Genomic DNA, 24,095 nt, shown 5'->3' on the forward strand with positions numbered 1-24,095 from the left:
GATACCTTAGAGCAGGGTTGCATATACTACTACAATGAAGGTGACATTTGTGTCCCAACAGGGGCATTGACTTCAGCTAAGCAGAAGTAACTCAGAAGATGGGTTCAGTATTGTCTTCAGAAGCAGTTTCAGTAGATGGTTCTGAGTTGGGAAACAGTCATACCAGAAGGCATAGATATTGAAATCAGTGTTGCTAACATCAAAGGCAGTTCTGAAGGAACTGAATGTCTGGCTAGACGTCGGTCTGAAGCTGACACATCTGACTATGGTGCTGTAGGGATGGCAAGAGTGACTTTCGGGAAAGCCTGTGTCAGTATTACCAATGGAAATCCCCCCCTCTAAAAAGGTTGCAGAAGCAGAAACCTGGTCAGATGATTAACACACCTTTCACTACTTCAGCAATAATGTTTCTTGTAGATACTCTAACTGCAGATTTTCCTCATCTTTGGAAGATCCTGAGGACCCAAACTGGAACCCAAAACATTGCAATAGCTCTCCTGTGGCAGTGGGTGGTGTCAGGTTCCTCTTCACTCCAGCTGCAGCACAGATGTGACATCACCCCAGTGCCTCAAGTCAGTTCCTTGTCTATGTTTTCAGTTCCTTGTCTATGTTTTCCAAGAGCCTAGAGACAAATCCTAGGGCAGCCTAATTCAACAGTGAATATGTAGTTCAATAGCATTAAATGAAATCTTGCTGTTAATCAGAGGTCAATGACCAACCTTTAAGCATATGGAGCTTGGCAGGATCTGTACAGAATCTGCAAGTAGAGGGATTCTACACCAAAAAGACTGATATAGGAGACAATTCGAAGAGAAGAAAGATGAAGGAGAATGAGTGGACAGAAAAGAATAGGAGTAATGGTCAAGAGACTGACCACAGTTATTTGTTCATAAAGAAACATTGTTGATACTTTACTTAAGTGCACTGCTGCCAATTAAGACAGTAGAGTAGAAATCAACCCATATTATTAAAACTTTCAAAACATGAGAAAAAATATATACTTAAGCATGTTTTTACCACAAACTGATAACATGTGCTTTATTTACTCTTCGTAACTTGGGCTAAAGCTTTTCCTATTTCCACTTGCAAGATCAGTTGCATTGAAGACAGCAGAACATTAAGCAGTAAAGGAGGAGTAGATATGAGTTTCTTCAGGTACAATAATGAAGGAAAAGACTATTGTGAACAATAAAAAGAATGCTGCTGGCTCCCATAGTTAAGGGACCCCATAATGACAATTCTCAGTGACTGGCAATACCTGTAAAGCATATAGAAGTTGCTCGAGTAAAACGAATTTTTGGAAGAGAAAATCTTAATTTGAAACCATGTCAAGTAAATTTCTTTAGAGGGGAGAAAAAAGAGGTTAAGGTCAAAGAAGCGGAGGAGAGCAGGAAAAGGGAAGCTAAAGAAAAGTGAACGCACAAAGAGAAGGATTAAGAGCAGAGATAAATGTTGCAACATTGTGGAGGAGAAACTGCTGGCAGATCTAGCTTGGATGGGAACGAAAGGGTAGGAGTAGATGACTGTGAAAGGAGGATTAAGAGGAAATGAATTGGCTGGAGGGGGCTGCGTACATGAACGAAAGATTAAATCGATGCTGATGTAGAGGCCCCTTAGCTTAGACCGCACCACATGACAAAGTTGAGGGCACTGACGCTTGTGTGTGCCACTTCCCTGTTGGCTCTGTGTAATAGCAGGAATATTCGCGCAATAAACAGACCACGCAGGTGTTAAAGCGTAAAAGGCCATTTATTAGACCAGGCTGCATAACAGTAACAAATAACCAACATCAACATTATAAACAAACCCCCCCAATATCACTCTTCAATACCTCACACTCTCCTGCCACTCTGCCTCATACACCAATCGCTCCATTCCATACCGTACCTCATCCAATTCAGAAAAATCACCTGTCCTCATATCCCAATACCTCTGACATTCCCGTCATGCTCTCAGTTCCTCAGATCATTTGAACTCCCCCCCCCCAAGGGATGGGTGCGCCCGCTCTTGACCCCCCCTGTCCCTCCAAAGTATCGCCAACCAGTAAGGCGGTTCACTGCTCCACCTCTCCTGTTTCCAGTCAGCCTCAAGTGCATACCTCAAGCACACCCTTAACATCCGCCTACGGCACCAGATCGCCTCATTCCACAACTTACTGACCAAATCCTTCATCTTGATCATATAATACGAATTCCCCAAACGTGACAAATGCACACCGTCTTCCCTGAACAGTAAAGGTTCCTCCAGTCGAATACCCCTGTGAGAGATCACCTGTATGTCCCTGTCACCACAGAACAGTCGCATTGCCCTATTAAGTTTCCTTTGTGCCCTCTCAATGGCCCCATGCTTCATTGCACCCCTCCAAACTTTCCTGTGGACAAGTTCAGTCCAGGCTATGTAAGCCTTAATTTGATCACTTCCAAGTCCCTTTGCATCAGCTGCAGGAGCGCCAAACCCGACAGCTGCACCAGGTCATTTTCCCCCAAATGGATTATCAATAAGTCCGGACATCCTTTTTGCGGAACCATTCTTGTGAGCCAAGGCAGTAGTGCCCCCCATCGCATCCCTCTTTTCCTCCACCAGTGCACTTCATGTTGATGTCCTTTCAGTCCCAGGGTACGACCGTACACCTGCTGTTCTGCGTACTTTGACGCCCAGTGCACAAAGGAATGCCCCACAATCCAGGTGACCGTCTTGGCCCCCGGTCCGCCCACGCAACCTACGAAAGAAAGATATGTTAGACCACCGAAAAAACCCTAAATCATCAACAGCAACCCACACCTTCCCCTCACTTCCGCACATATCTCTCACAGCACCCTGACCTCCATCTCCCAATCTGCCGAATCCTCTCCCTTGACCACCCCAAACGGGCCGCAGCTGTCGCGGCCCCAATGCAAAAAGAGTGAGTTCCAAACCTTGCCGGCTCAAGCCCCAGATGCCGCAAAGCCATGCGCAACACCGCCAGCATCTGCCCAGACGTCACCCTCAAACCAGACTCATGACAGAATCTCACCCTGCCTCCCAAGCGATGCGGCTGAGAACATCCTCCATTCCTCCACCGGGCACACCCCCCCCCCCCACCAGCCTCACTCAGCCAGACCCACTTACCCCTGCCCAACTGATCCGTCTTAGAATGCCCCAGCCAAATCCCCAAACGTACACCATCCAACCGTATCTCCTCATACCGTCTCCCAGCCAAGGACCTTGTGCCCAACAACTCAGATACCCGAAAAGCCCCAAAAACATCCAAACCATACACAAGCGAAAAACTTGCACCTCAAACATGTCATAACAGCATTCAGGCAACACCACAACCAGACAAACCAACAACTCAAAAGGTGATTGCCTCCTGCAACTTCCCACCCCCCCCTGACGCTCTCTACCCCAACCTTGGAGCATCCTACTCAACACCACATCCTTCGTTGGATCAAACCCCAAGAACAAAGTACAATAAAAGGACACTCCTGCCAGTTTCCCAGATATCGTTGCCGCAGTCAATCCTCTGTCAATGCAGCCTAAAACATAACGCTGCACTCCCTGTTCTACTGCTGACCGGTCCCTTGGCACCGAATAACGCTGCCAACCCATACAAGCTCTAAACTCAGCCCACCCAGCTGGTATGTCTTCCTTGTTGCTTCGGCAATAGAGTTTTCCACCAGGCCTACCACTCTCACTCCCCCAAGGCCCAGATGCTGGCCGGCAGCTCGGTCTTGCACAGCTCCGCTCCCGGTGCCAGATGCCGGAACCGCAGCCACTACGAACGAGACAAAGCATTCGCAATGTCATTATTCGCTCCAGGGACATGCTTGGCTCGAAACACCACATTCAGGCGCAGACACTTCAACATGAAACTTCGCAGCAACCTCAGCACTCTCAGATCTCTGGCGGTTGACCAACTCAACCACTGTCATGTTGTCAACGTGGAAAAGAAGGGACCTATTCTGGAATTCCAGCCCCCACATCTCCAGAGCCACCAGTAAAGGAAAAAAATCCAAAAAGGCAATGCTCCTCCCCCGTTTCAGCCAGTGAGCCGGCCAGCTCTCCGCACACCACCTGCCATCCCAGAAGTTGCCAAACCCAGATGACCCCGCTGCGTCTGAGAAAATGTGACATTGCCAAACCGCCCTGTCTCCTTCAAAGTCCAGCGACACTCTTGAATTCTGGCAGAAACGTCAGCCACGTCCTCAAGTCAGCCTGCACTTCATGGAGATCCGAACCCTGTGATGTGGAAGCACTGCCCCTGACATGGCCATGCCGAGCCGCCGACAGAACGTCCGTCCCGCCCTGACTACTCTGCAAGCAAAGTTCAAGAAACACAGCAACTTCTGCACTGCCCTCAAAGCAATCCTCTTCTCACCAATTGCCCACAGCAAACACGCCTGAATCTCTTCCACCTTAGACACAGTGAGGCGAGCCCGCCACTGGACCGAGTCCAACTCAATCCCCAGGAACGTCAAGCAGCAGCTGGGATCAGCCGTCTTTTCCGGCGCCAAGGGGACACCAAATCGCACTGCCAACTCCTGAAACCCTGCCAAAGCCTTGCCACAGTCTCCCGAGCCCATCCTCCCAAGGAAAAGGAAATTATCCAGGTAGTGAGTGACATCCCGACAGTCGCTAAATTTCATGAAGGCCCACTGCCAGAATGTACTAAAGAGTTCAAACAGGGCACAGGAAATATCACACTCCATGGGCAAGACCTTGTCCACGAAGATGGCTCCCCCGAATTGCATTCCCAGGAGCGAAGAATCCGCGGGGTGTATGGGCAGCAGTCGGAAGGCTGACTTGATGTCACACTTTGCCAATTCCGCGCCCTGCCCACACACCCACACCAGGCGAATCGCATCGTCCACCGAAGCGTAAAGCACCCTCGAGTCCTCTTCGGCGATGAAATTGTTCACTGATTGCCCTTCTGGCCACGAGAGATGATGAATCATCCGGAACTCCCCTTCCTCCTTCTTCGGTACCACCCCCAGTGGAGAAATGATCAAATCATCCATCGGCCAATTAGTAAACGGGCCGGCTACCCTTCCTCCTCAACCTCCTTTCTCAATTTCGCATCCACCACTCCTGGCAATTCTTTAACAGACTTCAAATTCTCCGCCCATCTCTGCACTCTGGGATCCTGATAGCCTACCCGAAAGCCCTCCGTGAAACCCCAGAAAAGCTGCAAATCCGCCTCCCGGTCCGGGTAACACGAGAGCCACAAGGCCATCACCTCCACCTTAACCGGTGTAGGCGCCCTTATGTCCAGGCTGGCCCCTGCCCATAGCGTTATGCCACTGCTCTGAGGGAGTGACCAGTGTAAGGCCCTGCGTGAGGGCATGTTTCCCTCCACACTTGGAACACGTGTGCTTGAACTTGCACGGGTAGCGTGAACAATAGCCCCTGTTGTAACTCCAACAAGCTCCGGTGTTGAAGTTCCCAGGTTTGCTGCCTTGACCTGTGGTAGGTGTGCCTGCAGCAGCATTTCCTCCCGCCCCGCCATGGGCGGGACGCGGCGGAAAAGAGTGATAAGCCACGGGCAAACCGCTGGCTGTATGAGTAGAAGCAGCCGAATGTGTGGATGCCATCCACTGCATCCATAGTTCCTGATCAACTTCCCCCCAATTCTTATCTGGATTGGCACTGACCCTAGCCCTGAACTCATCCTAACTCAACCAAGCGAAACCTCCAAACTGCATTTGAGCCTTACGTATAATGTCCATGTATTTCAACAACACAATGGTCCTATCTAAATACTTCTCACAGTATATGCTGGCATAAATCAAGAAAGCAGAGGTCCAATTCTCCATCGTTACCGGTACCCTGGGACGTCTAGTCAGCTCCCACTCCTCCTCGTTTGACCCTTCCTTCGCCTGCACCTCCCTGTGCAAAAGCTTAAAAACATCCACATACTCATGTTCCCAAATCTGACCTCTGATCTTCTCCGACAAATCAGACCCCAGCGGCATAGCCAATCCCATGTAAGGGAGCTTCTTCTGTACCTTTGCATCCCTTTTCTCGCTTTTGTTCTCTTTCCCATCCCCTTTGTCCGTCTGCACCCCTGCCATAGTCACCAACTTACCCTCCGCCTTCTTACCATCCGCAGGCGGACCACCCGTTGGTGCCCCTGGCTCCCGCACTGACCCATCCCTCACACCCACCGATCTACAAGCCTTCTTCCTACCCCCTTTTAGCCCATCGTCTCATGCTGCCCGCCAAGACCCCTCACCTGTTAACGTAGAGTGTAATTCTCAGGGCCGCTACCTTCTTTGCCACCGCCTGAACCTTGCCCTTCGTCGTCGTCGTAGCTTGCAAAACACCAACTCCTCTGTTGTCGTCCTCGTCATCCCTCACCTCCCCGCCCTCAAGCTCCTCGCTCTCATCCTAATAATCCAGTTCCAATTCAGGCTCCTCATCCACCATCACACATAGCACTTCCTTCACCGCTCTCTTCACACCCTTGCCCACACCTGCAGGCGCTCTCCGCACACCAGGCGTACACGTCGCTGTTGCCTGGTCCCACGCTGGAGAGACGGCCGCCGCTGACCACCGTGCTGCTTCCGGCCTGCGTTTTGGAGCCGTCTTGCGCCCCGCCAGGCCACCTCTACCTCTGCTGACACCTACCGGCTTGGATCCCCCCGCCCCTCAGTTCGCTCCAGCCTGAGTGGGCCCCAGCACCATCGGGCCTCAGAGCCGCCTTGGCCGTCCCTGCACCTGACCTCGTCACCTTTTGCACCCCCTCCGTTCACCTTCTTACCCTTCACCTTCCTATCCAACTCCTCCTGCTCTGCCAACCTCTCCTCTTCCAACGTGGGGGTAGGGGTCCCTTAATCTCATCCCCCCAGACAGCTCCCACCCGGGCCGCAGTTTGTGCGGCCCACCTCGCCACCTGCCATTGCGCCAGGAGCCTCTGCTCCCTTAACCTGTCCTCCCACGCCATTGGCCCCCAACTCGGGAGGAGAGGAGGCAGGCAATAGCCCTGAAACCCCGCTCCAGGCGTCAACCAGTCATGCGGGGCCCCCAGGGCAGAACCCCCGACCCTCCCCAGGTCATCCAGGAAGGCCGCCCCACCTAGCTCCCCTGGCTGTGCTGACACCCTCCCCCCACTGACTGGGGCCGGGGTCCCCGCCCTCGACCCCACAGAAAGGTCAATGGGAGTGTTCTCCCATTGCCCCCCTACCAGCACATCCACCACAGGCGAAGGAACATGCAGCGCTGCCAGGCTAGTCTCCCTAATCCCCTTCCCTGTCCCTACACTCCACAAGTCCGTCCTCGAGTCTCCCCGGGCAACCACCTCCCCCCGGGTACCCATGCCTCGCCCGCCCCTCCCCCAGTGCTCCACCAGACTCCCCAGTTGCCTGTCCCCCTTCAGGGGCCAGCGCTGTAGTAGCTGCCTTCTGCCCTGTGGCCACAAACTCCAGCTGAGGGTACTTGCACGGGGGCAGGCTCTTACGCCTGCTTCTCCACGTTGCCGGCTTCGTCGCGCTGCCCTGCCCCCTCACGGCCGCCTGCTCACTGGGCACCGTGAGTCATCCTGACACGCGAGGACCGCCGCCACGACCCCAGCCAAGGCCGCGCGCGGGGCCCTCTCACAGCCCACCCACGCCTGGGATAGAACCCCAGGCTGCAGCAAGTCTTCTTGTCCGGCCCTCGCTAGAACCAGCAAGGCCGCCCTCACCTCCTCTGCCAGGACCTCCGCCATCACGAAACCACCGACGCTCCTAGCGGTACACAAATTATCCCAGTCACCGATCAGTGACCTCGCCGCTAAACACCTGAAAGACTTCCCCCTACGCTGCAAAGACCACCTGAACTAAACAAACCACTACCCTTTTTAACAACACTCCCGATGGTGCTGAGTGCAGGAAGAGAAAGTTCCCTTCCTCCCCTGCACTTATAACCTCCCCACTAACTCCTTCCCTTCCCCCTAGCTAGCCTGGGTCTCACGCGAATGACCCCGGGGGAAGACTAGTCTGCGATTGTGCTTCCTCCCGGGGCCCAGCATCCTGTCAACAAAAAAACAAAGGCACTGAGGCACTCAGATGACGGAATTTCAGCATTTGTACTGAAGCTTACATTTTTTTAAATATTGGGTGGCAGAATTAAAACGCACGACTCTCTAGGTCTGGTATTTGCCAGGACTTTTTGATTTTACTAAAAGTATACATGCCATATACTTACCTGTAGGGATTTTCATCTTGCCTTCTTCATCCGTTGATCTGTTTTTGTGTCATTCACATATTCCCTCCACTCAATACAGTATACAGCACGGACAACGGGTCAGCCCACTCCAGGCACTGGCTACTTTCACTGTGACGCCATTCTCCTTTTTCACAATGAACAAGTAGCTTCCTTTACTACTAGAGACCGCTATGTCAAAGTATGTTTTTAGGCAATGTTCATTATTTTTGTATATTGGCAAGGGTTAGGCAGCTCCTAAAAAGTAAACTTTCACAAAGACTATGACAAACAAAACAATCATTGACAAAAGCCAACACCATAACAACAGGTTTTGCCAATGCATGTTTAATCCTGCACTAGCCTCCCTCCTCCTCTGCCATTTCCTTCACCAACCCTGTAAACACAGGCATACAGCTTCAATGTAGCCATGTTTACTGCAAAGACAGTGCGTTGCTGCATTATTTTTTGTGACATCAGGGACTGAAATCTGCATTGGGGACTGTAACTGGCCTCTAGAGGAATCATTCTTTAATGGGGTTGCCAGCTTGGCAGAACGGCATGCCTGACAATGCTTGTATGAGGTAAGAATGTATGTATTGATAGTGGCATTTTGCTGTGCTGCAATGAATTGGGAAAGCTAATTCAGTGCACGCTGGCTCAAAGGTGGTGGACAAGAGGATATGGAGTGCCCTGAAAACGAGGAAAGAATCAGTATCAGAGTTACAGATCAAATGTCAGTTACTGATTCATTATAGGAAGAGTGACGGAATAGGCGTCTTCCGGTTGTTCCTGAAGTTCTTTTCATGCAGCCTGGTAGGAATGTTCAAAGCTTTGGGTCATACAAAGCAATTCTCCTGCTGACAATTCTCTATTTCTTTGCTGTGGTAATGACTAAGGAGTCCAGAATGGGTGATACAAAATTGAAAGCGCTGGCTGAAGTAGACTGGATTCTTTCAGCAGATTATATTTTGGATAGTTCAATCAGATTGTGCTTAATTCCTGAGCCACTAAAGGCACAAGATGATGGTCCTAGTAAATGATGTTGAAAGATTAAGTAGGGGAAGGTGGTGATGTTTTGAGTCATGAGACGTTTAAGTTGCAGGTCGTGACAACGTTGATGTCTTGATCACTAATAGAAACTATCATTAAAGCACGAATTACTACTTGTATAATGATATATCTGTAAGAGACATTAGTTAGGGATAGATTCCTTACATTATAATAATCCCCAGGCGTCAATCTGGATCCGGAAAGTTTTCTGCTTAGCAGTACCCCTGCGCCAGTTGGTGGCGTTGTGCGGCTCCGCGTCCGCCACTTGCGTCGTAAGTGCCAGGATGACGTCACGGAGGCTACTTAGGCGCCACCTGTACGCGCTGATGTCAGTTCTGTACACGACTTTCCACGCCGAAACGCAGAGCCATGCAAGATACGGACCATTGGTGCATAAAAATAGGGCCCTAAACGGGGATGACCTTAACCCTAGTAATCAGTTCTCAGAACGGGGAGGATGGGTGGGGCGGTAAGGAATCTATCACTAACTAATGTCTCTTACAGATATATCGTTACAAAAGTAGTAACTTGTGCATCTGAAAGAGACACGTTCGTGATAGATTACTTCCTTACCTTAAAATAGATACCCCAGCAATACCAACCCCGGTGGTGGGTCTGCGAACATGATTACACCAAAAAGTCACGGAGCACAGAACAGCCAAAGAAGCTGTCTCTCCGGACTGGACTGTCAAGGCAGTAGTGCTTGGTAAATGTGTGCAGCGAGGCCCACGTAGTTGCCTGAAAAATGTCCTACAAGGAAACGCCACGTCCCAAGGCAGTTGTGGCTGCCGTTGCCCTGGTCGAATGGGCACGCAGCCTCACAGGAGACGACTCCTTGACCAAGGAGTAACATGCTTTGATGCACAAAACGACCCACCGGGAGATGGTCCATTTGTGGGCAGCCCCACCTTTTTTGGCACCCACGTAGCCATCAAAAAGCTGATCATCCACCCGGAACTGCAGTGTACGCTGCAGATCGAATGCTAGCGCACGTTTTGGGTCCAGACGGTGGAGCCTCTCCTCTTCCCTTGAAGGATGCGGAGGCAGAAAGGTCGGCAAAGTGATGGTCTGTCCGATGGGGAAGGGCGTGACAACCTTTGGCAGAAAAGAAGGACGGGGCCTTAAAACCATCTTGTCCGGATAAACGGAAAGGAAAGGAGGTTTGGAAGAAAGGGCCTAGAGCTCACTCAGTCTTCTGGCAGCGGTGATAGCAACCAAGATAGCAGTCTTTAGAGTAAGAAGACGTAAAGTACAGTTATGAAGAGGCTCAAAGGAAGCGCACATCAGAAAAGTCAAGACAAGATTTAAGTCCCATTGAGGCATTATGAAAGGCACGGGAGGAAACGTGCGAGTGCATTTAAACTAGTGGAATTCACTGTTTTAACACATGACTTCCAATTTTGCTTGCACACTTGCATCATTATTACATTTTGATGCGACAAAATATTTCAAGACTATAATTTCCACTATTGTATATATCACTGTTTTGGAGTTGAGATTATGGTGGGGTACTTCTAACTGAGAACCCCATAAAAGTATCTTGGATTCAAACGATCTGCTCCTTGTTAATGGTTGCCCTTGTCTAATACTTTGGCAGTTATCTTAAAGGGACTTGAATAGAGAAGATCTCTCTTTATGTGGACTCAGTGCTCCATTTATTTGGATGGACCTAGGTATCCTTTTTAACTGCTCTGTCAAAATTTATCTTGGTTCCTACTTTTCAGATTATTCTTTTGAGTCTTTGTATTTTTTACATTTTATTGAACTGCTGTTTTTGTTTGGGGAACTGTGATCTGCTTGTTAGCAGATAAGCAACTGGGGTGAATGTCTCCTAGAACAACCTTTCTAAAGATAAAGGTGGTTTGCAGAGAAGAGGAAAATGAAGTCAGAGCTTCTCGCACAGATGAGAGTCCCGCTTTTCAACAGTCACCTCCTGAGATAGTACCCTCTTTGGTTGCTGTGGGAATTATACTACTTAATTGTTGCAAAACTCATATTGAGTAGCTCTAGGGAATGACATTTTCCACAATAACTCAAATACAATGAGTAAAAAACAAATTTAGTCTTGTGTGGCATAATTTCTTTTTACAGCGATGACGTAAATTGTTAATTACACACACTCATTTGGAAGGTGTACATATAAAGTGAACTCTAATTCTACTGTCCAACATTAGATGTTAAAACAAAATGTATTTTTGCAACTCCACCAGTTGAGTTCTTATGTATATGCAGAATCCTGCTAAATAAAGAGGGTATTTTTATTGAATTTTTACTTTATTTGGGGAGAGGATGTAGCCTTTCGGCTAGAGCGGTCAACCTCGAAGCTGGGGAAGCGGGTTCTGGTCTCGGCACAGACGATCAACATCCTGTGATTCTGGGCAAATCTCTTAATCTCCCCATGAACAAGTGAATGTGTCCTCATGTAACGAAACTGGTGTTCATGTAAAGTGCTCATATACCTGATGTCTCGGGTCTGGTGCGCGCTATATAAAACAAAAAAAAAAAAAAAAAAATGCCTTTAGAAAGCGGTTAACAACCGGGGACTTAAAAAGAGAAGGCTGATCAGCGAGCCTCAGGAAGTCCGAAATGGCAGAAAGATAGCCTTTGATAGTGCCCAGAGCAGAGCGAGGCTGGGCCAAAGATAGGAGAAAGAGAAGAACCTCAGAAAGAGGGGCTGAAAGGGGATCCACAGCCTTTGCTGTGCACCATGCCACAAATCTGTTCAATCGGCAGTCGTAAACCGTTTTGGTGGAGGGACGCCTGGCTGCCAGAATGACATTACAGACTTCGGAAGGAAGGTCGAAGCAGTCAACTGTCGCAGCTCAATCTCCAAGCATGGAGGTGGAGGCTGGGCAGGTTCGGGTGGAGGAACGTCCCCTGCAACAGAAGATCCTCCCAAAGAGGCAGACGTATCGGGGGATCGATGCTCATACTGAGTAGCTCGGAATACCATACTCTTCGAGCCCAGTCTGGAGCCACAAGAATAACTTGGGCCCGGTAGCGCCTGATCTTCTTCAGCACTCTGGGCAGAAGTGGTATAGGCAGAAAAGCGTACAACAGACCGCAGCTCCACTCGAGACGAAAGGAGTTTCCGAGCGAGTGCCGCCTTGGAAATTCCAACGTGCAGAACTGATGACATTGCGTGTGCTCATCGGTGGCGAATAGATATAAACCAAGGCTCTCCCCATCTCAGAAAGAGACCTTGCGCCACATCCGATTTCAGACGCCACTCGTAATCCACCATGCACTAGCAGCTGAGTTCGTCCGCCCTGGCGTTCAGAGAACCTGCCAGGTGTTGAACCACCAAGGTAATGCCTTGAAGATTTAGCCATGTCCAGAGGCGCAGAACCTCCTGACATAGGGTCCACGACCCCACCCCACCCTGTTTGTTGCTATACGACATGGCGGTGATGTTGTCCGTGAACACCTGCACTACACTTCCCCGGACAGAGGTTAAGAATGCCTTCAGTGCAAGCCGGATCGCCGGCAGCTCCAGAAGGTTGATATGGAGCCGGGACTCCAGAGGAGACCAGAGGCCTCTGCTCTCCGCCTCTCCCATGTGGCCTCCCCATCCCAGGAGGGACGCATCCGTCACCACTGTGTGCTCCAGTTGAGGAAGGGAGAGGGGTCTGCCACTGACCCAATCGCGATTCGTAAGCCACCACTGCAACTGTCGTGCAGCGCCCTCTGAGATCTGGACGTGATCAAACAGGTTGCCCTGATGCTGTGCCCACTGGAACTTCGAATCCCACTGCAGAGCCCGCATATGCCATCTGGCATGTGTCACCAGCAGGATGCAAGAGGCTATAAGGCCCAGAAGCCAGAGGGCAATTCTGACTGAAACGAGGATAGAGGCTGAAAGAGCAGAATCATATCCTGAATATCCCGGACTCGCTGCTCGGGAGGATAAACCCGAAACAGCGTTGAATCCAGAACCGCTCCGATGAAAGAGAGCTTCTGAGAGGGACTCCGGTGCGACTTCGGCACGTTGATGTAGAACCCCAGCAAATGCAGGAGGTCGACTGTAGTCTGGAGGTGGGCGACAACTGCCTGGGGCGAGCGCCGCCTTCAACAGTCAGTCGTCGGGGTAGTGGAAGACAGCCATCCCAGACCTGCGTAGATGAGCTGCGACCACCGCCATTACCTTCGTGAACACCCGAGGGGCACTGGTAAGGCCGAAGGGGAGCACGGCAAACTGAAAATGCTCCTGTCCCACCATGAACCGCAGGTAACGCCAGTGGGCCGGCAGGATGGGGATATGAAAATATGCGTCCTGCAAGTCCAATTGCTACCATCCAGTCTCCAGGGTCCAGGACAGTCAGGACCTGAGCCAGAGTCAGCATCTTGAACTTCTCCTTCCGGAGGAAGCGATTGACGTCCCGAAGGTGCAAGATGGGGCGCAGGCTCCCATGTGCTTCTTGGAAACCAGAAAGTAGTGGGAATAACAACCACTCCCTACTTCCTGATCTGGAATGTACTCGATAGCCCCCTTGGACAGGAGGGCTGAGACTTCCTGACAGAGAAGAGCCAAGTGATTCCCTGACATGCGGTGGTACCGAAGTGGCATGGCTGGAGGGAGGACAGAAAGGGGAGCGAGTAACCTTGGCAGATTATCTGCAGCACCCACTTGTCCGATGTGATTTCGCGACAATGGCGGAGGTGGTGACGGACCCTGCCTCCTACCGGCGTGGGTTGCCCCATGAAGCTCGGATTAGGAAGGCTTGGAGGTGGAAGCAGCGGGGGTGGAGGTGGACTGGCCTGCCCGCTGGTCACCAGACCCGCCCCTGCGGAAGCCACGTCCTCGGCTATGCTGAGGCAGGTTCTGCGCAGGCTCCGTGGAGGAGCGCGCCTGGGCGCCTTTACCCTGGCCACGAAAGGAACGAAACCCAGGCGTGGCAGGGCTCTTCGTGGAAAGATCCAAAGACTTAGCCCTGGCCCGTGAGTCTTTAAAGCGGTCCAGGGCACTGTCCACCTTGTCGCCAAAGAGGCGAGAACCATCAAAGGGCATGTCCATGAGCGAGCTCTGGACATCAAGTGAGAACCCAGTAGGCCACAACCAGGCATGGCGCCACAACGCCACAGTCGTGGAAATTGCCCTGCACAAGGAATCAGCCGTGTCCAGACCACACATGAAGGCAAACTTTGAAACATCCTTGCCCTCTGCAATTACTTGGGAAAGGACAGCCTGGACCTCTTCAGAACACTGAGGCAGCACCTCTGCTACTGAATCCCACGTGGTGTGGGAGTAACGGCCCAATAAGCAGGCGGTATTAACGGTTAGAGGCGGCAGACCCGAGAGCAGAGGACGGCCCGGGACCAGGGTTCGATTCCCGGCGCGGCAGGTTTCTGGACCAGGGTCAGCGGACTTGATAATTCTCTCGCCTCGGTGCCCACTCTGATCAGCGTTCACACTCGGCAACTCTGGGCATTAGCTTGCCTCATCTTCACTAACGGCCCCACCAGACCGCCGGGGATGCCTGGTCTCACCCTGGAGATACCCATTAAGGGACCATCTCTCAGGGAAGCCAGGAAGGGTTTCGCAGCGGTTGAAGCGCCTTGGGACCCTCCGGGTAAGTAGTGCGCTATATAAATGCCTATACATTACACATTACAAGCTGGCCAAAGAGGACAACCTCTTGCCATATTGGTCCAGCTTCTTAGAGTCCTTATCCGGCGGAGCCGTGAGAAAGGCACTCTGCGACGTCGAGGCCTGAATGACCAGGCTCCCGGGCGTTGGCGAGTGGTCAAGAAGGCAGGGAGACCCGGGGCAGAGTGATGACGTCTAGCCATGTTCTTATCCACCGGTGCCCTCGAGCCGGCCGCAACCGAGTGCCCGAGAGGACTTTGGTAAGGGCCTCATTAAAAGGGAGCAGCGGTTCCAACAATGTAGACGCTGTCTGGAGCACCTCTGTAAGGAGGTTGGTCTTAAGGGCCACGGTAGAGAGGTTGAGATGGAGAGCCTCCGCAGCTCAACGCAGCACCACAGTGCAGGAAGCGCCTTCCTCCATAATAGGCGGAGAGGAGGCAAACCCCGGGTCAGAAGACACATCAAGTTCACTCGCATCTTGAAGGTCATCCACCCAATCATGATCGGAGTCGCACTCCTGCGCAAGGGGGTCCTTGGAGCTGTCCCAGTCCTCATTCCGCTCCGGAGTAGAGGGAGCCGGCCGCGGCAGCAGGGAGGGAGCCGACCACGGCAGCAGGGAGGGAGCCGGAGAGGATGCCAGCGGCGCCTGGAGCGGCGCTGGCTGGGGCTGAACCGGAGCCGCATCCCAATGTGGATCCCAGGTCGGAACGAAATGGTCCAAGAACCGGGGCAGGGTTGGGATAAACGGCAACCAGTGCGGCGCCTGTGGCGGCGCTGGACCCGGATCCAAGGGCAGCCCTGGAGCCAGCGGTGCTGCACCCTGTGGCAGGAGCTGAGGGCGCTGGATCCAGTGGCTCCAGGCCCGGCGCAAGAGGCGGTGCCGCCGGGCCAACAGGATCTGGACAAGGGACCGCGGGCCCTCATGCGCGCCGGCGGGAGCCCGAGGCCTTAACAGGCGGTCCATGGCAGCAAGAAACTCTTGCATTTGTTCGGGAGTCGCTGACGGACCCAGGTATACTTTCTCCGCAGGGATCCCGGGTTCGGGGGGGAGCCACAGGGGCGGAGTCCCTGTACCCCTCGTCTGCCTCCGAGGAGCGACAGGTGGGACGTCGGAGAGCGTACACGCTTCTTCGACTTCTTCTTATGGCGTCGCTTACCGGAATCTGAAGGTGAAGACTTAGAGCCCGTGGAGCGACGGCTCCGGTCCCTGGAGCGGTCCAGCGAACGGCTCCTAGACCCGGAGCGGCGGTGAGAGGACTGCCGGACCTCCAGCAACTTCCAGCACCTCTCCCGCAAGGCCTTCGGGGCCATGACACTGCAGTCCTGACAGTTCCAGGAGTCATGGTCAGTTTCCAGGCAGTAGAGGTAGACATCATGGGGGTCAGCCACCGACATATTAAAGGCAGCATGACCCAAAAGACTTCAAGCCGGGCATCCCTACGTGCACCATGAGACAAGAGAAGGAGACACAAGTCTCAAAAAAGTGGTCAAAAAATGACTGAGGTACGTGCTCAATCCGGATCTGCGCTTTCGGCACGGAAAAAGAAAGAACTGACATCAGCGCATGGGTGGTGCCTAAGTAGCCTCCGTGACGTAATCCCAGCGCTTACAACACCAGTGACGAACGCGGAGCCGCACGAAGCCACCTACTGGCGTGCAGGTGTACTGCTTAGCAGAAATCTTTCCGGATCCAGGCTGACGCCTGGCGAATATTCTAAGGTAAGGAATCTATCACCAACATGTCTCTTTCAGATAAATAGATCAAGTTGTAGGTGCTTCCAAGGTGACAGGTCAGGAAGGTTGAAACTGAGCAATAAGGCAAATCTCTGCAACAAGGATTTCTGCCATGTTTTTATTTGAGATTAGAGAGCTGTGCTTCATCCAGGCACCAATGGTTTAGGAGCAGAGGAATTTCCAGAATCCAGTTACATTCACAATGAGCTGGGAGCCATCACTGGACATCCAAACAGGATAAGCTGATAAGGAGATAGGCTAAAGCATAGGTGGACACCTTAGGGCAGACAGGCTATTGTGTGGGGATTGGGAGGAGGGTTAGAGTATGTTCTCTTGTTCAGAGAAGTCTCACAGGAAACAGGCAAATCAGTCTACCACATTTTCAACAAAATCACTCTGGATGTTCCAGACATAGATGGAGTTTAATTGTGTCAGACTATTGAGAGATCAAGTGAGACCACGACTGGTGGAAAGCCCCTGTCCAAAACCAGCAGGACAAACTCCTGAATATCCAAAAAGGTGGTCTCTGCTGTTTATCCTAGATGGGAACAATATTCATCACTGAAACAATATATTGGACATAGGTTTGAAGTCTGCAAGTTCTTTAGGGAAGGGCATGGCCTTCTATAGAAGCACAGTAGGTACTGCTTGAAACTGCTATAAAATCCACAGGAGCTGCCCATAGACCTAAGAAGGATGGGGTACGTAATAAACAAAAGCAACAAAAAATCCTTCCAGTATTCTTTCATCAGAGAAAATCAATCATATTGGTTGCCTGTTAGTACATCCAATCACAAACAAATAAATTGATAGGAGACCTGGAATTTGTATAATACTTTATGTACAACAAAGACATTGAGAAACGCAAAATCAAACAATCTATAACAAATATCAATAGCACTCTTAAAAAATTGATCAAAGAGCAAACATGGGTGTGGTAAAAAGCAACAATAGTGAAATGATCGTAAAAAGGCAATAGACAATGAGATGGTCAGGTGCAGGGCTAATACAACAAATGTCTACATTCCATAAGGAATAATTCCATCACTATTCTCAGTGGCTCCTGATTGACCAATTTCCAGGTAATGTCTTTATGCCCTCTATTGTTGACGACATTTCAGCCCTTTGCGGATTTTGTAGGTCATCAGGGCAGGGGACACATTTCAGAGGTAGGGTAGATCCGAATTCATTTGTGGCAGACGGTCCAAGTAGATGTGACGGCACTGTCCTGAAAGTAGACTGTTGCTGGAAAAACTGCAACTGTTACATCCAGATTTCAGGCTTGGGTGTATCAAAGTGTGGAGTGGGGGTTTGCAGAACATCACATCCTGACCATAACCTTTCACTCAATTGGCCAATATAATAAATAGAAATGGGGTGGTCCGCCCTCTAAATGTAGCATGCAGGACTGAATCTCACAATCAGTGCATTCTCCAAGGAACCTCGAGAGAGTGAATCTCTCTGACAGCGCATCCGAACAAGAATGATTAATGATGGAATTATTCCTTAATAAATGTAGACATTTGTTACATTAGCCCTGCACCCGACCATCCCATTATCCATTGCCTTTTTAAGATCACATTACTTTTTTTTTTTTACCACAGCCACTAGCACTGTGATCGCTTTTCACAAAGCACCATTGATATTTGTTGTAGATCTGTTTGATTTTGAGTTTATCAAAGCTTTTGTTGTTCATAAACTATCATACAAATTCCAGGTCGCCTAACATTTATATTTACATTTATTTGTGATGAACTAACTAACCATCACCCAATGTTATTGATTTCTTCTATTGAATGAATCCTAAAAGGATTTTTGTTGCTTTTGGTGTTTAAAAAACGACGGCACAATCCTTTTGTGAGTTTTGTTCTGTCAGGCAGTAGCAAATAACTGAGGTATTGATTTGATGACTTTTTTTAGCGAGTTTTAGTAATCATGGGTCCAACAGTCGATGTTCTTTAAGTGGTAGGAGAAACTTCGGAGACTTACAGCCTGATTTAGAGTTTGGAGGATGGATTACTCTGTGCCAGATACCCTGTCCAACTCTTTGCAAGTGCACTATATCCTATCACACTTGTAATAAGGCAGAAGGGACATCCGCCATGTTTGTAACAAAGTAACTTGCCCACCAAACTCTAAAAGAGGCCCTAAATGTTTTGGCACCACAATGTCTTCTGCTATGCTAGCCGGTCATTAAAAGAATTCTGTTGTGACAATTACTAAATTAATTTACTACATGTTTTCATAAAAACTCATGTTTTATTGACCGCCCAGAGTCATTGTCTCCCAGTGAAATATTGCTGAAACTTTATGTAAGGTGACTGTTGGAAAACAAGTTATGAGAGTGGAAACCAATCCAGGTTATTAAAAACTGTAATACAAGAGGAAAAATAATCATCTAAAAACGTATGCTTGCCACAAATAACAGTCTGCATGTGCATTTTAATCTCCCTAGCATGGGTTCCAAATTTTCCTATGTAACTGCACCTGCATTATCACTTGTATCAGAGGAAGCAATACACTATGTACTGAAGGCAGAATAGAGATGAGTTTCTTGAGGTACTGTTATGAAAGAAATACCACACCATGTGCAAAAAAAGATGCTGCCAGTCACTACAATTCTGAGAACATATAATGAAAATTCCAAGTGAACTGCAATACACTTAGAGAATAGGGGAGTACTTCATTCCATATTCTAAACGGCTATCTTGAAGCTAATGTTTTGATGAGAGAATTTTATTGGAAACAAAGTCAAGTAACTTTGACATCTGTTGTTTGCAAACGTTCGTGCATAGCACGTTCTATTTCAACAAAAACATGTAACATGTTAATGTTCCAGACTTGAACATACATAAAAGAGCTGAAAGTTTATTTCATGGGACTTGAAGTTATCATACAATTCAGCAAATGCTGAGTGCAACTATTACCAAAAAATAAAGTAATGAACTCTAGATGTCACTTGTAAAAACAGCAGCCATTAGTACATATGTTCAAATATTTGTACATTCTTTGCATTGTCGACACAAACCGCGAGCAATGAATTTCACAACAAAATCTTTGATGAGCAGGTACAAAACTTTGGCTGTGTTATTAATACTTATTTTCCAAGGACAGATATGCATTATCAAGGGCCAACCACAATACATGGAAATAATAAATATTATATATCTAGACAGCACAATAAGGTTAACTTTTTTTGAATAAAATTTTCAAACAGACAAACTTTTTTATTGTACGGTCTAAAGTGGCCAACGTGAACCAGCATATAAAACATATCTTTTCAACAATAGTGCCTCTGTACAATAAGACAATTCAGATTTCCACTAGCCCGTTTCACCCCTTATAGTCCTCTCCAACACCAATGCACCTTTTTCCCAGAAAATGTACTTTAGCCAAAGCCAGGCTTTCTTTCCTATTTAGTAGTGGTGCTCAAAGGAGTTTTCATTTTTTGCAGATAACTTGTTTCACTTCAAAGAGGAGGCAAGTTAACATACGTTTTGAGACCATGACAACAAAATGTCTTCCACAGGTAATTGCTCTTGTAGTCAGTAAAACAAAATAGAATTTTACATCTCCTCTTCAGCATAACTTTAATCAAAGAAATGGCGAATGGTGAAGATGTGCCTCCTTAGAGATCGCCAACTAAAACAGTGTCTGGTTGCGTAGAGTGGACCCCAAGTCTCCATCAGAAGGTCTTCAGGTTGTTGAATGCTTAAGTTATACCAAAGAATTAAGGGAAAGTGACAATATTATCAGTGTCTACTGGCTCACTAGGTCGATCAGCTGCTGCTTTGGGTACTTCGGGCTCTATGGAAGACTGAGCACTGGAGCTAAATGAATGAATGCAATGCGCATCAACTGGAGGGACCAGAGTGAGAGATTCCACACTCAGTGCGTCTGTATTGTCATCAGAAAATAAAGAGATGGTTGGCTGCTGTGCAGGAATCAGGCTGGGGGATAAATGTGCAGTTTCTAGTTCCAGCTTCTTTAAAGAGCTCTCTTTGAATTTGGAGGTGGCCGGCTGGGTTTCATCAACAAACTCCACCTGACTGGAGATGACTGGTGGGGGATGATCAGTGCCAGAAGGTTCATCTAAGTAGGAAAGTAAAACAGAACAAAATACTGAAATATCTGACAGCTTTTGCATTGCTACAACTGAAATTTGAGTCGCCATTTATGAAAAATCCAAAAATCCAAATTAATGACCTTTAGTTTTAAAAGCAAAAAAGATAAATTTTTCAGAACATTACAATGCATTGTATCACACGTGCCTGGACTTCTTTCTGTGCTGTCTAGGGCCACAGCAGGGTAAATATTATTGCAGTGTAACACCTTGCAGCAGAATACGAGAAGCTATGAGGTTATGGAGAGCAAAAAAATATTTTAAAAGTTAATGGTTGCTGAAGTAAATATATAAAAAAAAGACAAGTTAGACAAATAGCAAGCTTGAACGGAACTCCCTGAGAAAACTAAAGTTACAGAAATTGAAAACATACTTTTGATTCAAATATAATTAAGTGCAAGATTGAGAAGACCAATTCTAACCATACATATGCAAAGATAGTTTTCTCACAGTCCCACTGAATAAGGAAACCTTCGAAAAGAGAGCACATGCTTCATGAAGGTAAAAGTAAAAGAAGGCCGGTTTAAGAAAGAAATTGCCATCATTATATAATAAACATCCAAATAACATGCCAGTTTTTTACTGCTCACCCAATCTGACAACGCTACACAATTAACAGTAAAAACTAGACGAAGAGAACATTGCTAAGTATGTTTTATATGCAGACAAATTATCACAGTCACCTTTGTATTTCCAAGTCCCATCTATGATTTTTGGAAAATTATATTTTAATGAAGAAACTAAAATGTTACAAAATCAGAATGTCACCAATTTTAAGGGGTAGAAAAAAGTTAAAGAATTGTCTTAAGTGTATTTTTAATATAAAAGTTAGTACTAACTTCATCTGGAAGTGGAATTTCTCAGCCACCTGTCTTTGTCTTGAGCACAAATTTTAAAAAAATACATATATTGATTACCCCTTGACATCAGAAGGCAGCCTAATAATGCCTTGAAACGAAAAGTTACTTAGCATGAATAATTAAAATACTATACTAACTAGGCCAGGCCATAATTTGCATATTCTTTCAGGTCTTGAGCACCACTGCACTACAATGTTTAGACTTTGTTTTCCTTCACCTTTGGAACAAATGTATTTCAACAGTTTCCTTCAAAATCAGTGACTGGCACTTTGTACACATTAAAAACACGATGACTCTCACGAGTGATGACCGGGCACATGGTAATCTAATGGAAATACATTTTCTGATAAGAAATGTATTCTATCACCTAACCACTTTACAAATGCCATATTTGGGATCAATTTCAAGGTAGAGCCTTCTAAAAAATGAATTGATAGAACAACAACATAAGCAAAATAGGTTACAAGCAAACCGATGAGTTGCTTGCAGGATAATCAGGATTAAAAAAAGCTAAGATGGGTGGCTGTTCTTTTGGTTTTCACGCTGCCACATTGTGGAAAAGGTCACCCATCCATTTTCCGTATGAATCTTAAACCATAGATTTACCAATTGTGCTGGGAGCTCTTTAAAAGTGAATAAAGAGCATGTCCCAAAGAGAGAGTTATTTGGCATGAATTTAAACATTTAGGACTTCCCCCGAGAGACACATTGTGACCAAAAGTATCCAGTCGTCCCTTAGAAGGTCAATAAACGTCAGGGAATCTAACAAATGTACTGCACACCAGAAGGAAAACCGATTACAAGAGTTATGAATGGCTTATTATTACTTTAATTAAAAAAGGATATCACATGAAAAATACAATGGGATAATAATGTCAAGCAGGCATTCCTCCATACACTGCAAGAACTGAAAAAGGGAACATTTCACTTTGACACATTTGGACAGCTTTAACTGTATATAGTGCACTCTGTTTGGGTAAAATAGTTCAAAATGCTAGTCTAGGTAACATTTTCAGGTCGATACTATACCTAACTGCAGATTCATCACCTCTGAATCCACCCCAGGAGTCATCAGAAACAGAAACATTTCAACATAGCAATAGCTCCCTTCTGTTGCTAGATGTTTTTGGTTTTCTTTGCAGCTCAAGCCGTGAGTTCACTTAACTTTACAAGGTATGACATGGAAGAGGGACAAGTGGCCCACCCATAATCGTTATGTCAGTTACACCCAGATTTATGCGTTCCATGGAGGCAATATGGAAAAAATACACAGAGCTAACTAAGCCACATTTTCCAAACACACTGAATTAAAAATCAATGGTATCACATTCCCTCAAAAAAGGTTAGAGGGACCGAGGGAGATGAGGAATCTGGTGCAATATATAGTAAACACCAGAACATATGAAAGCAAAGGTAAATATATTGCTCTTTTGATGCAGTCTTCATCCCACATTTTTGGCATGTTTAAATGACTTCCATAACAATGGTCATCATCAGGAAGAAGGTCTGTGTAAACACTGCCCTATTTACATGAGAAATCCCGCAGAATAGCTTTAGCAAAGTGAACTTCCTGTCTTGCCAGAAAAACAGAACAGGAAAGCATCATACGTGTATATAGGGAAGACCATCTCACTGTCAGACAATTGTCCAACATCAGCATTCCCCAGCAACAGTTGTCAGGAAGTTCCTTCTTGGACAGAGACTACCATATCTCAAGTAAACAACATTACGTATTTGATGCTTCTGAAACACTACGTACCCTGGAGCTCGTTTTAATTCCTTCACACCCATTCACATTTACTTCTTGCACTTGGTCCCCCATCAAATATAACTTCCAACCCATCATCATTGTGGTATTTAGCTTACCTCCGTTTAGAAATAAAACATCCCTGAGCTCCTGCCTCTCAGTCAGAGGGTTCTAGCAATGCCAGGACTAGGCATCACTGCACGAGGAGAATCCCAATGAGGAAGCATGACACTTTTGGTGGGTTAGGGATTTCTTCCTGATAAAGGGATATTACTTTGTTCGCTGGATCACTCCTTTGGACAATATTTCTAACTTTTAGACCCGAGGGTTCTTTTTCTTGTGATGTAGATTTAAGTTGGGGAGCCAACCCTCGCAGGTCTTTAAAATTCTCCTTGAACCCCTGCTTTCCCCGAGTGGTGAACCACAGTACATGTAAATTCTGCAAGGCCTAAAAAACACAACCTGTAAAGAACATAAATTAATGGCAAAACATGCTTTATACACTTAATGGCCACAGGAATTTGAATGATTGTAAAAACAAACTGAAATAAAGGTCTGACTGGTGTAAATAAAGTTACAAACTGATGCTGAAAATGTACAAAGCAAACTGAAAATCGCTGACCGAATAAGAAATAAAATTGGCTTTGAGGAAACAGAAGGATGGTAGAAGGATGCATGCCTCATCTAGTTAAGTAGGAAGCAGCATTAGCAGCCCTGTATAATTAGTCGCATGTGCACAGAAGATGGAGGTAAAAATAAACCGCAGCAAAGCTAAGCAGTCTGAATCAAGTTTTAGATGGAAAAAGCTGAGAAAAAATAACTGTCACTGCC

The 24,095-nt window shown here is 47.7% G+C and overlaps 1 protein-coding gene across 4 annotated transcripts in view; it reads right to left on the reverse strand.

Annotated features, from left to right (window-relative positions):
• Window positions 1-19,382: 19,382 nt before the first annotated feature.
• The window catches only part of CLEC16A (C-type lectin domain containing 16A), a 704,284-nt gene continuing 699,571 nt past the window's right edge, over window positions 19,383-24,095 (reverse strand). For all 4 annotated transcript variants that reach the window (XM_086941416.1, XM_086941414.1, XM_086941413.1 and 1 more), the window contains one exon: window positions 19,383-20,626. In XM_086941416.1, coding sequence (XP_086797542.1) covers window positions 20,265-20,626 — 362 coding nt within the window. In that variant the 3' untranslated portion in view covers window positions 19,383-20,264. The remainder of the gene's footprint in view (window positions 20,627-24,095) is intronic.

Source organism: Lissotriton vulgaris, chromosome 10, assembly GCF_964263255.1.
Source record: "Lissotriton vulgaris chromosome 10, aLisVul1.2, whole genome shotgun sequence".
Lineage (NCBI taxonomy): Eukaryota > Metazoa > Chordata > Amphibia > Caudata > Salamandridae > Lissotriton > Lissotriton vulgaris.